Source organism: Ochotona curzoniae, unplaced genomic scaffold, assembly GCF_017591425.1.
Source record: "Ochotona curzoniae isolate NIBS_2020 unplaced genomic scaffold, NIBS_Ocur_1.0 contig_899, whole genome shotgun sequence".
NCBI lineage: Eukaryota > Metazoa > Chordata > Mammalia > Lagomorpha > Ochotonidae > Ochotona > Ochotona curzoniae.
The window spans coordinates 2,757,904-2,776,277 of NW_024466605.1; the positions used below are offsets into that span (position 1 = coordinate 2,757,904).

The following is an 18,374-nucleotide window of genomic DNA, read 5'->3' on the forward strand; positions in this document are numbered from 1 at the left end:
TTGCTTGGGTTCAAAAATAAGAATCAAAGAACCAAGGTGTCTTTAGAGGGATAGAAAGGTCACCAAGGACTTAAGGGTTAGCTGGACAGGGAAGGAATCCCGAGGGCCACGCATGCATGCAGATGAAGGCTGTAGATGAATCTGACTTGTACACAGGGCTCGCTTCCAGTCTTGACCCCTGTGGGAGCCTCCAAATGAAATTATGTTGAACACGAAGGTGAGAGTGGAAGGTATATCCACCTGAGCAGTGTGTTCACCACCTAGCCTGGCTGTGGGAGGACCCTACCTCAGCCAGCCACCTAGCTGACATCACATCTAGCTCAACTAGGGCCCAGAATGCATATTCCTCATTCAGGAACACGAGAAGCATAGACAGCCCAGTTCATCCCTTCCTACAAACCTGTTTCTTGCAAAAAGCAAAGACAACGTTGGGAGGATTTTATCTTATCTGACACACTGACCTTGCCTTCAAGGGCTGATCTGCCGTGGGAGGCATCACTTGTTCTCAGAGTGTATGGCCTGCTCTAGGGAGCAGCCTGGACGTGACCAATGCTTTTATGAAATGCCAACTTCTAAGGAGATTCTTGTGCTGGGCACCCATCCCTTGCTGTCTCAATTTCTATCAGACAGGCCTTCCAGTGCACTTGGGTCTCTGTGGCCCGGGAAGCCCTCAGCTGGCATTCATGGGAAAGAGGTCTGGAACACACTACAAATTATTTAGTGTGGGTCAAATTCAGAGAATGCCAGGAACACGCAGAACAGTACCTATTGTCTGCGAGAGAAAAGAGAGGGAGGCTTTCTGTTCCTTTGTTTCCTGCTGGACCTGTTTGGTTTTGTCTGCCAGCAGTTTTGAGCCCCTTACCCAAGCTTTGTTCTGAGAGCAATGAGGTCACGTGGCAGCTGGGGGTTCCTACAATTTCTGGTCAGATATAATGACACGTATCATCTGGGTACAGCTGATGCCTTTGTATTTTCAGTCCATTTGGGTGTTTTTGAGAGTTTCACACAGGTGTGTTTGGTCTGCAGGAGGCTGAAGTGCAGGCCTTTGCCCCTGTGAGGAGTCTTGGCAACACTGTCCCAGCAGCTTAAGGAGCAGCTCCTTCCCCCTTGTGCCCTCTTGTGTCCCCTCAGGAGAAGCCAAACTCATCTATTTCCTTAGCCCTGGTCACCATTGCTCTGTCTTCTGTTCCCATGCGGTGGCTTTTCCCAGAATGCCCTCTGAGCATCCCAGTGTGGAGCCTTTTGGGTCTGGTTCCTTTCACTTAGGAAATTGCACCTGCGCTTCACCGAGATGACTGCTAGCTCTATCAGTGTCTTCTTCCTTCTCATTCACTCAGGTTTCAATGCCCCTGCTGAATTCTTGAATGGTACTCACAGTTTGTAGTGATTGTGAGTAAACAGGGACCCTTGCTTGCAGGTTTTTCTGTGCACTTAAGGTTTTAAGTCAGTTGGGTCATGCACAGTTCTAGGATCAGGTGACAGGCAGATGTTTAGCCTTGGAAGGCACAATTGCACTATTTAGCAGAGTGGCCACCCCATTCTATGTTCCCATTTGGCCATGAGATTTCCTGCTACCCTCAATGTTGTCAGCCCCTGATGTCATCAGTATTTTAGGTTTTAACCAACAAGATAGGTGAGCCATGGCATCTCACTGTAGTTTTCATGGTGACCACCTTTTCATGTGTGTATTGGATGAAATGTCCTTTTTTTTTTTTTAATTTTAAACAGATCTATTAGAGAGATTTTCCATAGCCTGGCTCACTCTCCAAATGGCTGCAAAGGCCAGGGTTGCTTCAAGCTAAAGCCAGGACCTCATCTCGATTTCCCACATGGGTAGCAGCAGCCCAAACACTTGGGCCATCTTCATCTGCATTTCCCAGGCCAATAGCAGGCAGATAGAAGGGAGGTGGAACAGCCAGGATGTGTACTGGCACCCATGTACAATGGCAGGCAGTGACTTTACCAGCTACACACAATGCCAGCCCCAAAGCAGATTTGTTTGATGAAGGGTCCCTTCTGATACGACATCCATTTGTGAGGACAGGACAGTCTGAGGTGTTCTTATTGAGATTTAAGATTAAATTGTATGTTCTAGATACAGGTCCTCTTATTAGATATCTACCACGTTCCATTCTCTAGCTTTTCATTTCCTACTCTTCAGTGTCCTTTGTAGAGTGAAGGTGTTCAAATAAGGTTTTCCTGATCAATTGTTTATTTCACCCATGGTCTTTGCTTTTGGTCTTCATTTAAAGGTCATTACTAAATCAGATTATTTATTTTTTTCTAGAAGTTCTAGACATTAAGAGTTACAGTTAGACCTGTACATTAAATTAGTTTCATTAAGATATGTGTGTAATTTGGGTTTTGTTGTACATTTCTCAAGATTTTTACAGACACGGTCATATAAATAAAGACTATTTTATTCTCCATTCTGAAATGTGCCATTTCACTTTCTTTTTCTTACGTCCTGAGTGGCACTTGCAGTGCAGTGTTGATAGAAGTGGAGGGGGGCGTTGTTCTGTCACTCCAGAGCTGGGAGGAAGCGTTCAGTCTCTTAGCTTGAAGTTGCTGTGGTGTGTTCACAGATCCTTGTGCTTAGGCCTACTCCCTGCTGCAATGAAGTCTTATCCTGCAACTCCGGACAGGTGTTCCCATCATGGTTGGTGTTAAAATGGAGAACCAGAAACTGGGTGAGTCTGCTGCTGCAGTCCTGGTGGTCTGCTGCTGCTTGGTCTCTGTTTGAAGTCTTAGGCAATGAGAAATCCAAAGTCCTTAGTGTGCCAGCCATTTTGGGTGTTGATCCCAATCACTCCATGGAAACTGTTATGGAGTTTTAAGTCCAGTGCAACCTCCACAGTGGTCAACCCAGCAGGGGCCTTTCTGCTCCTCTCTGTCTTAAGAGGCCCACACACCTCCATCAGCCTTCAGGGCCTGGTTACCAAACACCGCACACTTGCAATGGAGTCTGCACTTCAGGGTCAGCTGTGCCATGGGTTTGTGTAAATAGTATAAATATGCTTAGAGTTTACAGACTGAGCAGGGCTTCTCTAGAGCCCCACAGTGTGCTGTCTAGTGAGTCCTGCAGCCCCTGGGCCCAGGTTCACAGCCCCTTACCATGTATCCCTTTACAGATAGTGCTGGCAGATTTAAAACCCGGAGGTGCAGACTGCACAGGGTTTGGCAAAGACAACTGGGAAAGGCTACCAGGCTGGGATCCCAAGAAGGCCTGTCAGACACATGTGTAGGCTTCCTCTCTAATGTTCTTAGTTGCTGGACATTTGACCTGCTAGCTGCAGGCTCTCATATCAGGGGAGTCCCATGAAGGCCTCGGACGTGTCACAGTCACATCCTCCATGAATCAAGGCCACTGTTAGGCCACCAGCAGTCAGACTGGTTCAGGGTCACTCACGATGGAGCAGTGTTGACATATTCTCACAGAAGAAAGTGGGCAGGACTCCAATGCTGTTGACAAACGATTCTACTGGATGTCGCTGTCCTGCTGCCATGGTCCAGCCTAACAGGGTTCACCCTCTGCCCAGACACTGGTGGGTACTGTGGTCAAGCCTTGCCAGGCAGGCCCCCAACCCTTGGCTTTCGTGTGTGCTGATAGGTGGTGGTTGATTCCAACAATCCCATCTCAGGTCTCCCACGTGGGCAGGTGTGGTGGTTTGATCTTAAACGCTGCTCAGGTACTCTGCACAAGCTGCCATGCTGCAAAGGGCTGCTGTCACCCGAGCCGCCAAGGGCGAACTCCTATTTTTTATTTCTGCTTTTTATTTTCTTCTCATTGCTGAGAAGAATGCAAGCCCGTGAGGACCATCAAATAGGGCAGGGAGGATCACAATATGGGGGAAGATGGGTTGGGGAACTACTTCCAGTTTTTCTTTTCTCTTTTGTTCTGTATGGGGAGGAGGTAATGTAAGAGGTAGCAGCTGCTCCCACTGCCAATCTACATCACACGTGGGGATGTGGATGTCCACTTGATGTCATCTCAGAAACCCCAGTGGGGAGAAGAATGTTGCAAGAGTATGGTTTGAAGCTGAATAGATTTGAGAGTTCTGAGATGCTGTTGGTTTCATTGTCCCAAGGTTAAGAAAATCCTTCCAAACTCTGAGTTCATCCTAGTGCTTCACTTACACACCAGCCATTTGTCCACTGCACAGTCAACAGCAACCGAGGAGGCCCAGTACTGAAACATGTATTCTAAGATCAGACTACAAATTCTATGATTCTCCCTGTGGCTGGAATTCTGAGCTCAGTGGTCCAATTGGGGATTCCCCCAAGAAACCTCATCTGAGGTGATTCCAGACCTGTCAGGTTCCAGTTCAGTCTGTCACCCATATCAGCCTATGTACACATTGGCAATTGTAATTGCCTGGTTAGTTCTATTTCCATCCCCACATCCCATGCAAACCAAACAAACAAGTGTTGTGGATTGGTTCTGCCCAGCATGCCACAGACCCCTGCCTTTGCACACACCAGCAGGAGCTGCAGCCTTGTTGGGGCAACACCCAGTAAACCCTAACAGGTGAGCCGCCACACTGGGTTTCTGTGCATACCAGTGTGTATAGCTGTTTAGTATGGTCATGACACAACCCAATCAGGCACTTGTTTACACATAAGGGTGTTAAGACATGGCTCACCTCACTCCACCCAACAAACCGGTAGTCCACATGTATGCCAACAAGTGCTGACACATTGTTCAGCATGGCAGCACCCAGCCCTTGCTCTCAGACTTGAAAGCAGGAGCTGTAGCACAGCAGAAGAATACCCATAGTTTCCCTACCAAGCCCAGTCCCAGTTTTGAACCTTGCAGTTTCCAGGGAGTACTGTGATCCAGTCTGACAGAACTTGTACTCTGCCGTAGCACTTACTAACAGATGCGATGGGAAAGCCCTGTCAGTTGGCATTTACCCACACCCATGAATGTGGCATTAGATGCAATGCCCTGGCCTAGCTCAGTCCTCCTCAAAATAGGGTTCCCATGCAGGCCGACAGTTATTGAAATCCTGCCCAGGGACTGTTGTAGCCTTGTCTGCCCCTAGTCCCAGCTCTCATGCTCACCAGTAGAGCAGTGGCCCAGTAGGGGAGCTCCTGCAGTCAGTTTGCTCCTGGCCTGGGTTCTTGCAATGTGCTGATGGGTGTTATGGCCAGTCTGTCATGGCAAGTTTCACCTTGAGATATGACAGGGGGTGTTGCAGCCTGGCTCTGCCTGGCCTGACCTCAGTTGCAGCTCATGCTAGGGGTGTGGAAACCTAGCCCAGCCTGGACAGCACACAGTCCTAGCTTTAATATGACCTGGCAGATATTGTGTCCCAACCTAGCCTTGTGTTCAACCCTATCTGATTCTATCACTTGCTGGGAGTTGTTACAGAAAGGTCCATCCTGTCTTGCTACAGACCTGACACTTATGTATGCCAGAAGGTTACAGCCAAGTGTAGGGTGATTTTATTATTAATAAAGGCAATGGAAAAATAGCAAAATATGTTGCATCTGTGAAAGGCAGTTCATCATCTCAATGAAAATCTGACATGATGCCCATCTGTAAATTGACCTTCTCATAGCTGAGGAACCGTTACTTATCACTGTGCAAGAGACATGTAGGAACACCAGGTAAAGATGAGGAATGATGAGGGCTGGTTCCTGTTAGGGCCTGGGACTTTGAGTTTTCCCAGTAAACTGTGATAACCACAGCACAGGAAACCTCCCTTCTCCATCAACCATCAGTGTATGTCTGCAGTATAGGAAAAGCAGCTGACCCACCCCTAGAAGAAAATGAACTTGGTGTGCTGTCCATCTGGCTTCTCCTCAGGGATGGGTTTCACACCTGCTGATGCCCGTCTGCATCACCTTGGTGCCATCTTTCCCAATCTTTGGTTGAACAGCTGATGCCCATACCCTGTCCACACTTCCTTCTTCTATTGGAAGAAAGTGAGGGCCTGTCCAGGACAGGCAAACAGGTTCCCTTCTCAGGGCCCACTTCCGTTGTTGTTGTTTTTTTCCCGGCAGCAATGAGATTACACACATCCCAGCTTGCAGAGATGCCGACTCGCCCAGGCCTCCATCTGCATCTTTTCCCTGAACTCCTCGTTCTGAGTCACAAACTGTGCCAATGTTCTCTGCCAGTTTTCTCTCTTGGCTGTCCACATCCCTGCTGCACTGGGCACTTACTTCATCTGGGAACCTGCTCTACGCTAAGCTATTCTGTCTGAAGGGGGGTTGTTGGTTTATTAGAATTTGGGATGGGGTCCAATGCTCTTGCAACAGGAGGTTGCTCCTGTTCTGCAGGCATTGCTGTAATTCATGTCCTCAAGCTGCTGCTTCTTGGAGTGAATAGAGTGCAGTTCCCTTCAGAAGGGCATGCATGGGTGCCAGGGCCTATGGGCCAGTTACAAGAGCCTGACTAAGACACAGCAGCATGTTTGATGGCAGTGTTGACCTATAATGGGATAGCAATGTCCCAAACAGGGGATCCAGTGGGGCAAGAGACCAGGCAGTACAGCAGCTCGATCCCCCATAGAGTAGACTGAACAGAATACCAGACTCAATTGGGAGCCTGAAGCTCAGGGTAGCATCAGCATGAAGCACACAGAACAAGGCACTGGGATTTGAGAACTGTAGGCACTGGGGGTGCATTGGTCACTGAAGTGAGGAGAAGGGCAGTGATAGAAGCCATGGTTGCTACTGTCATAGCAAAATAGAATGATATCCAGGGAAACCATACCATAAGCCTTGTACCTGAGGGACCCAGATGAAATTCCGATGTATCACCCTGTTTGTCTGCTGCCTCACAACCCAGGACCATGGTTGAAATCATGCCTCACCACCGACTGCCTTCCTGGAGAAAACTGTGCCCAAATTTGGTAGAGCTTGTGCCTGGAGTGTGATTTGAGTCTCTATTGCAATGGTGCCATTCTCTGTCCCATGATCACAGCCATAGATGGAAACTAGCTGGGAATAGTGAAGGATGGCCCAAAACTCATCTGGTTGTAGGAAGATATAGATTACTCAGTGAGGAGGGAAAATGCAGAGCCAGAGAACACTATTATGTAGGAAAGCCATGAATGTGTCTTCCGGCAGCATAGGAATAATTCCATTAATCTTAGGACTGGGCACTCATGTGTCTCCATTGCTATATCTCATGGCTCCTCCTATGGACAGAGACTCAGGCTCCTCTGTGCTGTAAGACTGATAAAAAGGTGCACAAGAAAACAGCACGATATTTTTGACTTTTATTACGAGTGTACACTGACAACCATTACAGAAAACCTTCATTAGTCAATATTCCACAGACCTTTGGGATAGACCCTTCTGTGCCAGGCAGAATTGTGGAAACATGAAGTTGAACATGGTTATATGGTCCACCAGTTCTTCTCCATAGATGCAGCTGTTAGAGCTTCCACATATGCACAGGGGTCCAGTGTCCAACTGATGTTTTAGTGTGTCTCAGGAGTTGTTTCTTCCATGACCACGGTAGTTGTAATATGGCGTAGTCTTGTGACTACCCCACAGAAGAGTGCCAAAAGGAAACAGTAAATTCGAGATATGACCAGTCTCCAGTAAACGATTGGTTCTAGGCTACTTCTTACTGTACGTAATCTTCTGGGCTGGGGTCCACTGTCTGAACTTCCCCCAGCACCCCTATTCAGGCACAGTGGGGGTTCCCAACCAACATGGCAATGGCAATTCCGCTTATTGTTGCAAACTCCTCTAAAGCTACACTTCTCAGGGACACAGTCGTATTGCAGGGCAGTAACATCCCCAGAACATGTGTTGTCCTGACAGAACTTTCCAGGCCCACACAGAGTTCCAGTTCTCACACGCCCCGCATCAGTTGCTCCTGTCGCCCGGTGGTCATCCAGTCCAAAGCAGGTGTAGTTATTGTACACAGACTGATGGAATGACACATGCTCCTGCAGTTGGGGAAGGTAAAAGACATTGATACATTGCAGCCTCCCACACATCTTGTCTTTTACAGCACAAGGAAAGTAAAGGAGGGCGGTTTTGTTTCTGCCACAATGTCCAAATCGGTCGCTGATGAGATTAACGGCATAGCAGTCCTCAGGACCATTCTCTGCCCTCGCACCAAAGATTTCTTTGCAGTGCATGCTGCGGTCAGTGCAGTTCCCCTTGTAGCAGTAGCCCTCCTCAGTGCATGGGGTTCCATCTTGCAAGTAAAAATCTTCAGGGCACATGGATAAGGACCCAAGACAGTACTCAGGAAGGTCACATATGTTTCTGATGGATCTACAGAGAGTTGTAGCTGGGGAGTAGGTGCAGTTTGAACAGCATTGCTGTTTATCACAGACACTTCCAGGAGTGAACTCACAGTTGCTCTGACAGCACTTATTGGCATAACACTGCTTGAAGGAACCACAGTCACACAGTTCGCTTTCCTCTACTATAGAGTTTCCACAACGTGTCTGGATCAAGCTTTTGTTCAAATATACCTCCGGAGTAGTCAGGTAATAGCATTGCTCATTCCTTGCATTTGTAACTACATGCTGTAAATGTATAATGGAGCAGTTACTATAGGCATCTGTTATTTCAGGGTAGAACATCATGAAGCAGGTAGTTCGTCTTTGGCAGTAGCAATATGTATGATCAAAACCAAGACCTATCATTCTCGATATATGATGTGTACTTAAAACAGCCAGCAAGAGATAATGTCTGCCTTTGAAAGCAAAAACCAAGAGGTTCTCATTACTGCATACGCCATACTGTTTAGGTTTAATTTCAGAATCATCTGGCTTATCTGGTGTAAGCATTGTAGATATATAAGGGCGCAAATGAGTAGGTTTATAGAAAGTTTGAACATAGTGCCGACTCATTGCACTACCTGGAACACGCACATCATCCATATTTGTTGGGTCTTGCACATCATATACAGTTAGGAGAAAAATATAATGGGTAAAAGCAATACCTCGGAGAAAGCTGTCAATAACGCTAAACATATTTATCCCCAAATGGACACATTTTGTTACATTGTTGAATACACGATACATGCCATTAGAAAATTGAATGTGTCCTTTCAGATGGGCTATATGGAACAGGTAGTTGAAACTGGAAATCCTGGAAGACACAGTGCCATTTCTTTCAGGGAAGAAGGAATCAAACTCTTCCTTCTGTTCCAGCGTATATGTGGGCCCTGTGGCATCGTGGTCAGCCACTATCTGAGAAACAATATGTTCAAATGTGTGGGAATCCTGGAGGGGCTTGATTTCATAGGCCAGGTCATCAAGTTTCATGACACCTTCCAGGCCCCCATAGCACGTGTTAACAGTGACTGTAGACAGAGGAATGTCCTCCAGGTAGCCAAGGTAGTGGCAGTCCATAGGGATGTAGGGGTAGTCCATCTGCAAGGCTCCTTGGTCATCCTGAGTCGTCATTAGCAGATGTCTGGACCAAACAAGCTTCTTGCTCCGCACGCGGATGATGTGTCTTTGGCCCCCAAAACGCAGGCTGTAGGAGAGCCAGCCTGGCACCTCAACACCTTTGCCATGGTGAACCTCCTTCCTGGGAATCACCACCTCCGATGAGATATAGCGCCACACGGGACGGCCACCAGAACACTGGCCTGCATCCAGAAGTGCCACGAGTTCAAGCAGGAGGAGGGTGACCCACCTGTCTGCCAGCATCATGAATATGTGTTTAAGGAGCTGGGTTAGGACAAACCTCAGAGATCCAGGTCGGAACCATCTGTTGTGGTCTCTTCTTTGTCAAGATGGACACTGACAGAGGACAAATGGCTTCTCAGGCTCCTGGAGGCCTGAGTGGATTAGGTAACAGAGGCAGGGCGTGGCACGGGTGGTTCTGGGTGTGTGTCATCTAGCTGTGAGTAGGAGAGTCAAAGGGCCTGTGGGTGAGTGCTCCTCTGTGTGGGGACTGGGTAGGCAGACAGAAAGAAATAGAGCTGTTTCTACACCTAACCTGTTTGAACAGGAGAAATGTGCTTATTGCATTGCAACTTCCAGTCAAAACAGAGCTATTGCTGACAACATCCTGGGTCAGATACAATGACGAGCATTCTTTGGGTGGATCTCAGTACCTCAGTTTGATGCATGGGGTAGACTTCATAACTCCCCCTTCTTGGGTGCTGAAGTTCTCTGTTCTTCTGAACAGGCATGTTGTGGTCAGCCTTGCTGTTGTGGTATGCAGAGGCAATTTGACTACTGGTTTTTGTGTATAGCGTTTTGTTGTATGTTTCTGGATTAGCAAAAAGTACAAGATTCATGCCTATAATCCCTGAGATCAGTGTTTGATCCCTAAGGGGATGTCTGCTTTCTGCCATACTACATTTTGGTATCTTCTTTCTGGATGTCTCCAGATTTGTTACTTAATCTCAGGTATGCCTTCACTTCCTGTGTCTTTTTCTCTGTCAATGTTAAGATTGTGTTCTTCTTGTGTCTTTTGAAGAAAGCAACAAACTTCACATCAATGTTTGCTTTTCATATTTTTTAATTGTATCAATTTTTAAAAAAGATTTATTTATTTTATTGGAAAGGCAGATGCACAGAGAGGAGGAGAAACAGAGGTGAAGATCCTCCATCAGATGATTCACTTCCCAGATGGACGCAACAGCTGGGGCTGCGCTGATCCAAAGGCAGTAGCCAGGAACTTATTTCCTGGTCTCCCACGTGGGTGCAGGGTCCTAAGGCTTTGCACTCCCAACTCCTTTCTTAGGTGACAAGCAGGGTGTTGGATGGGAAGCAGGGCTTCCGGAATTAGAATCAGAGTCCACATTTGACCCCAGTGTATTCAAGGCAAGGACCTTAACCATTATGCTATTGTACTGGGCCTTAATTGTATCAATTTTATTTTTGATAGTTTTTACACAGTTGTTTAGGGTATATATGATCAAGGACTAGAGGGAAGTGGGTGAAATCATTGTTTTGACATTCGTTCTTTCCTTCCTGCATCTGGGGGAATGGGAGAGATTAAAGGAGAAGTCAAAACCAGCCTCCCAACCATCCCAGGTTCCCAGATGTGGAGCATGCTCCGAGGGTCCTCAAGTGGTTTTGATTGTTCAACACTTCTGTGTTACTGCCGATCTTGCCACTTCAAGTATGATCCAATCTCTCTAGACTCCACTGGCTGACATAGTCCATCTTAACATCTCCACTTACCCAGGTATTCACTGCCAACTTTTTGCTGGGGTAGTTGATTGATTTGTTCTGTCCTCTGTCTTCTCTTATGGTATCAGGTGTCTTCTGCAGGCTCCAGTGTACGCTATATCCTCCATATGCACCTGAATATGCTTTCCACTGCTCTGTCTAAGGCACTGAGCAAGCCCAGCACTGACACATGCATTCCATGGTCAAACCATGAAACCTTATTTTCTCCATGGTTGAGGTTCTGAGTCCAGTGGTTCAGTTGGGGGAATCCCCAAAGAAATTTTAGATCCCAGACCTGATTTTTGCGTGTGAATGACAATACAGGATTTGGCACAGTCCATCGCCCTAATTGGCCTATGTGTACTCTGTTACAATTGCTGGGTTAGTTCTGTCTCTAGCCCTGTCTTCTACACAAAGTAATGGTTGTTGTAGTCCAGCCTGATCCTGCCCACTACACACTCAGCCCCCACGTAAACCAGTGGGAGCTGATGCCTAGTTGGAGCGATCCACAATAACCCCCACTACGCATGCCTCCTGCCCTAGTTCTCATGCTTGCCAGTATGTACAGCAGACTGGTTCTGTCTATGCCACATCTCATTCAGCTCACATACATGTGAATAGGCATTGAAGCCTAGTTCAACCCAACCATCCCCTCTATCAAGCTCACAAATATGCTGGCGGGTGCCATTCTCTGTATACCCATGCCTGCCCCCAGTCCTCTTTCTCATGCTCAATGTTGGAGTGGCAACCCAAGAGGAAGATGCCCATTGTTTCTCTATTGGGCCCACTCCCACTCCTGGATCTTGCACTCTGCAGGTAGTACTGCAGTTTAGCTTAACAGAGTTTTCCCCCTGTGTCAGAATCTGTTACCTGATGCTGTGGCAGAGCCCAACCAACCCTCATACCCTCTGGCTTATGCATATACCTTAAGTTCTGTCCATTCAGCCTGCCTTGTTTCTGATCCAGCTTACATGCAGGCCAACAGGTGCTGTAGCCCTGTCCAGCCTGGTCCAGCCCCCAATCCTAATCTTACGCTCACAAATGGGAATAGTGGCCCAGCAGGGGAGTTCCCTGCAGCCCCCCTGTTGTGTTTGTCCACTCACCCCTGGGGTTTCATGTATGCTGCTTGAGTGCTGTGGCCTGCCTCACCTCTGCATTTGCCAGTGGGTGCTATAGCCTGGCCTGGCCCGGCCAGCTCCCAGTTTCATCTCGCACTGGTGGGGATTATAGCCTAGTCAGCCTAGCCAGCCCCAAGTCCTGGCCCAAGTGTGGACTGGCTGGTATTGTGTCCAACCTGGCATGACCCACACACCGTTCTGACTCTTGGATTTGCCAGTGGTTGATATGAAGTGGCCCAGCCTGGTTTGCCCCAGACCTGAGCCAAAGGTAAGCCTGTGGGTACCTTTCCCTGGCCTTGTCAGGGCTGCTCCCTTTCTTGGTTCTTGTGCTCATCTGTAGTACTGTGTCCCAACAGAGGAGTTCCCAACCTCTTCAATCAGAACTTCTCCCAATGCCAGATCTCATGCATATTGATGGGTCCATGGGCAAGCTATACTTAGTCCACCTCCTGTCCTAGCCACAATAGTGTCCTTTTCTGACTGATCCTCACCCATTCTGGTTCTTACCATTGGGAGTTAAAGCCCAGCCAAACCTGGTCCATATCCAGACACAGCTCACTTATGGCTCAGCAGGGACAGAGATTTAGCCCAGCACACCTTATACCCATCCTGGTTCTCATGAGCTCCAATGGATGCTGGAGTCTAGCCCAGTCTTGCACACCCCAGACCCAGTCCACACCTGTGTCAAGAGACACTGTAACCATTTCCAGACCAGATAGCAGTCCCAACTCTGACCTCTGGGTTCACCAGTGAGACCCACAATCCAGCCAGGGAATCCCCTTAGCTCCCCAACCAGGCCTGATTCCAGCCACTGATCTCGTACTACCAGTGGTTGCTCTGTCCCAGCTTGGCACAGCCCCTTCCTTGTCTTTGCCTTTGCCTTCAGATGCTGCAGCCTGGCCTTGCCCAGTCAGCCCCAGTTCCAACTCGCGCTGGTGGGTGCTGCAACCTGGCCCTACTCAATCTGCTCTTATCCCTGGCTCATACAAACAAGTAGGTATAGCAACCTATCCTGGCATGACCTGCACTCCATCCTGGTTTCTGCACTTGCCAGTTGGCTATGGCTTGTTCAGCCCTGCCTTGTCCAGCCCTTCCAAAACCAACTCACACGCTTGCTGACAGATGGAGCTACACTGCCCAGTCTGCCCAACACCCAGGCCTGAACCATGTGCTCATCAGCAGGACTTATGAGCCACTGGGGAGTTTCCCAGGTTCCCTTGTTCAAGCCTCTCCCAGACTCAGATCTCACACATGCCGGCTGGTACTTGACCCTTACCTGACATGACCTTGCCCATCTGTCCCGGTCTTTGTATGAGCTGGTATGGCTCGGCCCAATCTACACTCTGATTTAGGGTGGTCATGCGGGTGCTACAGCCTGGACATACCCCACTTGTTCCCAGCCCCAGTACCAGTGAGTGTTGGTGAGTTCCATGGTCACTCCTAGCTCAGCCCATCACCATCCCAACTCTCAAGCTAACCAGCAGGATTTATAATTCCATAGGGTTGGGCCCACATATCCTCCACAGAATCCAACCCCGGACCTGGTTTTCTTGCAAGTTGGTTGATGTTATGTCCCAGCCTAATGTACCCTATTCCCTGATCTGATATTCCCTGTCAGGTACTGGGATCCAGCCCTGCCAGACAGGCCCCCAGCCATAGCTTTTGTGTGGGCTGGCGTGTGGCAGTAAGCAATGTTCCATGCTTACAAGCCCAACCCAGGACTTTCATGTGGGCTGGTGCATCAGTCTGACCTATACAGATCTTCCAGACTCGCCCCTCCAAACCACCAAGATTAGTCCCCTTGCTTACTTGCAAGTACAGAAGCTCTGTCGTTGGTGTCCCTCAGGATTCATTCCTTACCCACCCGCACAGTGGCCTTTTTCATGGATGTCGCTAGGCAGTAATTCCAGATTCCCAAGACTCCAAAGCTCACTATCAGCTGGTCAGTGTGCAGAGCCTGAGACCAGTTGGTGCTCTGCCAGCCCACAAGCCTAAGATGTTGGTAGTGTGCCAAGCTAGGGACTAACCTGAGCTCCTGAGTTATTGCTTCACAGTGTACTTACCGTGAAGGGAGAGAACTTTCCGGTGTAAGCAAGCCCAGAACTTGCTTACTGCTTGGCAGTGGTGGCTGGGGCTGGGCCTAGGGCCATTGCTCAGACTTACCTGGATTTTGCCCACCAACATGGTGGCAGTGGGCAGAGCCACCATCCTTAGCATGTCCAGAGCTGTCCGTGATCCGTCCCAACCAAGGTCACTGTGGTCAGAGGAAATTCTCGGACTTGGGGCTTGGATAAGTCTAGGATCCTCCCCCCGCCTAGCAGCGATGGATGGGGGGCTAAAACCTTCAGTAGGAAATCTGGGCCAGCATGGGTACCCTTATCCACAACCACGTGCCTGGGGGCATCCAGACACCCACGCTGCTGTTCAGACTTACCTGGACTCTGCCATGGCTTTGATATTTTTATGGGTTACACAGCCAGCCTGTAAGCCTTTTGAGGAAAGTATGCATATTGTATAATGTTAATTCTTCTTTTTAAAAAGATCCTTATATTTTATTGGAAAGGTAGGTTTACAGAGGGAAGGAGAGAGATAGGTCTTCTACCTGCTTGTTCCCTCCCTAAATAAGAACAAAGACTGGACCTGAGAGGCTTGGAATCCATAAGTCTGGAGTTCTTCTAGGTCTCCTATGAGCTCTAGGTTCCCAAGACTTTGAGTTACTGTCATTGCTTTCCCAGGCCATTCATAGGGACTTGTCTCACAAAGGGAGCTTCATGGATATCTCTGTTTCTTGACTCTGTGTATAACTGTCTTTCAAATAAATAAGTGAATAAACATTGTAAGAAAAAAAAACAAGAAAAATAGTCTTTTACAGATATAATCTGAAATAAAATGTGGCCCAGATTTGATATCCTTTCATATGTTATGCAACTTTTAAGAAGTGTCTTGTTTTATCACTTTTGCAATAACTTTTTTAAAGATTAATTTAGTTTTATTGGAAAGGCAAATGAAATTTAAGCAGGAAATAGAAGTAGAGATATTTCATCCACTGATCCACTCCCCAATTGCCTGCAACAGCTGGAGCTGGGCCCTTCTGAAGCCAGGAAGCAGGACCTTCTTCCTGGTCTCCCACATGGGTGCAGGATCCCAAGGCTCTACTGCTTTACTCTGCCATAAGCAGGGAACTAGAAAGGAAGCAGAGCAGCTGAGTCATGAACTGGAGCCCATATGATATCTCAACACTTGCAAGGTGAGTATTTAGCCACTGAGTCCTCTCATTGGATTCCAACAATCATTTTTTTTAGCAGAAAGAATTAACACACTTTAAACAAAGAGTTAATTATATTTCTGACAATAAGTTATTGCCTGAGAAGTCTTAGTTTGTCATTGTTGTTATTTTTTTTTCAAAATACATATCTATTTTTAATTAAGCAGCAAAAACCTTTGTGCAGCATTTCAACACCCAAGAAATGCTTACTGGTTGCCCATAATGCACACCTCAATCCTGCCACCCAGGTATTTTCTTTTAAAAATATCTATCTATTTTTATTTGAAGGACAGAGTTACAGAGAGAGAGAGAAAGATCTTCCAGCCTCCAGTTCACTCCCCAAATGGCTGCAATGGCCAGAGCTGGGCTAATCTCAAGCCATGAGCCAGGAGCTTCTTCTGGGTCTCCTGTGTGAGTATAGGGTCCCAAGGACCCAGGCCATCCTCTGAGCTTTCCCAGGCCACAAGCAAATTGCTGGATGAGAAGTGGAGCAGCCAGGACTTGAACCAGGGCCCAAAGAGATGCCAGCATCACAGGTTGAGGCTTAATCTGATGAGCCACAGTACCTCTAGATTATTTTTTTTTTATTTATTTTTTGCAAGCATAGAGTCTAGCATCTTATTGTCCAGATAAATTCAATGGTTTCTTGGGGAGAACATCTCTGGTCTGAAGGCAGAGCTGGCAGAATATCATCCCAATCAATTAAAATCCACAACATAAGATCAACAACAATTTGGGCCCGGCAGCCCCGCTTCCCTTCCAGCTCCCTGCCTGTGGCCCGGGAGGGCAGTAGAGGACGGCCCAAGGATTTGGGACCCTGCACCTGCGTGGGAGACCCGGAAGAGGCTCCTGGCTTCGGATTGGCATAGCATCGGCCATTGTGCTCACTTGGGGGGTGAATCATCGGACGGAACATCTTCCTCTTTGTTTCTCCTCTCTGTATATCTGCCTTTCCAATAATAAGAAAATAATAAAAACAAATCTTTAAAAAAAAAAGATCAACAACAATTTATAGCATTATGGAATTAATTGACATGGTATTGAGTAAACAACATGTTAAAAAACGCAAGTTCTTAACCACATCCTGTGACTACTTCATTGACATTTCAATTTTAGTTTATACACAGAACCGGGTGCTATACACCTTAAAATGGCTATAGGGTACTATTCAGCTGTGTCATATCTATTTTCATTTTAGTATTTAGCATTTTATAAGTGTTGAAGCATAATTTTGCTGAACTTGGCAGATTTTAGGATAGTCTAAACTGGGTTATAACTCTAACAAGGCATATGTCAACAGTTGGGGTGCAGAACAGTTTTAAGAGGGGTGTCCAGAGAAATCTTCAATACCTTAATGAGGAGTAACTCATCTTTGTGTCCTACCTAGTATGGTATGTGTGAGTCCACACTGACCATTTCCTGTCTGGTTCTAAGCTTTCCTTGTTGTTCTCTGTCTATTTATTCTAATCTGTGTGTGTGTGTGTGTGTGTGTGTGTGTTGGGGTGGGGGGCTCCGGAGCAACCCTGATGGTCATTGCAAGAGAGGGTGGGGATCCAAAGTTCGAACTAAGTAAGGACCAGAGAAAGCTCCTCTCCCTAGTCCCAAAGGAAGCTTACTGTTCTGTTTCTGCGGATTCCTCACGGCTCCTGGTTATTGTTCCAATGACCTTGGATTCTGTGAGGAAGGATTTGGGCTTCTTCCATCCCATGTGGTAGATCCAAACGGGGGTGGGTGACCTCAGAGTTCCTAGCCTCCGAAGGCACTCCAATTTCCCATGGTCTCCTTGGCAGTTGGGATGTAGTCCTTGATGCCCATACTGATAGTCCTTGGTGAGGATCTGGGAGTCTCCAGGGTTGGGATACAAGCCTCCTCCTGTCCACCTGCTCCACTCTGGGGTCCCTTCCTACTTTGTGCATATGACCTCCTGTTAAGAGGTTGTCAGGATCACTCTTGATTCCCCCTGTATGTCTTTGTAGTCTAATGCTGATTCGAGTCTGTTGTCTATAAGTTTTCTGTTATGTTCCTGATAGGTTATACGTCATGTCTTCCTCACGCATTCTAAGGAGATGGAATGATTTCTCTGCTCTCCCATCCCATTTCTGAGTAGCATAGGGTCTTAAAAGTATATTAGGTTTTACAATTCTTTGATGTAGATCATAAGCAGTCTGACTCACGTTGATTGTTGGTTCATTGGTTACTTCACAATATCTTATTGCATGAGAAATAGGCTGTTTGGGATTGAAATAATATCACAGTTTACAGGTAGTATTTTTCGGATTGACATCATTTCATCTTATATTAAGGCAAACCTGTGGTATCTAACCTTTTGTGATTGGCTCATTTCCCTTAACATAATGGTTTTCAGTAGGGCCTGTTTGGCTGCAAAGAACTGCATTGCATTTTTTAAAAATAGCTGAGTAGTATTCCATGGAGTAAATGAACCATAGCTTTCTTATCCAGTCGTCTGTTGAATGGCATTTCAGTTGGTTCCAAGTTTTTGCAATTATTGATTCTACACATGTCCAACAGTTTCATTGGGAATCCATCTTCATCTGGATGCAAGGATGCATGTTCCATTGTATCCCCATGTCTGTATGATAGACCCCAGTACTTCATCACTATACATTACCATAAGTTAGAAGCCATGAAATGAGGTCAACAAGTGGTATGAGTTAGAACAGCCACATAAACAACAACATCAACAAATTATAGCACCTTGAAAAAATACCATGCCACTGAGCAACTAACACATGAGTGGCAAAGAGGAAACACATAAGTCTCTTGGAGAAAATGATGCCATCATATACTTCATGAGCACGTGATGAATTCACCTAGAGAAAAGAGATTAATTGGAAGGAACCAAACTGAAACCAAAAC

General features: G+C 47.1%; 2 protein-coding genes across 2 annotated transcripts in view; one reads left to right on the plus strand and one right to left on the minus strand.

Moving 5' to 3' along the window:
- The window catches only part of HGSNAT (heparan-alpha-glucosaminide N-acetyltransferase), a 76,309-nt gene that overhangs the window by 45,270 nt on the left and 12,665 nt on the right, over nt 1–18,374 (plus strand). Inside the window, exon 18 of the transcript XR_005885284.1 lies at nt 2,586–2,690. The gene's annotated coding sequence lies outside the window, so the exon portion shown is untranslated. The remainder of the gene's footprint in view (nt 1–2,585; nt 2,691–18,374) is intronic.
- LOC121165540 (disintegrin and metalloproteinase domain-containing protein 21-like) lies at nt 7,224–9,641 on the minus strand. The gene has a single exon (XM_040994193.1). It carries the CDS (start codon nt 9,639–9,641, stop codon nt 7,437–7,439), a length of 2,205 nt encoding a protein of 734 aa, XP_040850127.1. The 3' UTR covers nt 7,224–7,436.

Bases quoted from the DNA above. Each gene is read 5' to 3' on its own strand.
- LOC121165540 (XM_040994193.1), bottom strand. From the start codon at position 9,641: ATGATGCTGGCAGACAGGTGGGTCACCCTCCTCCTGCTTGAACTCGTG.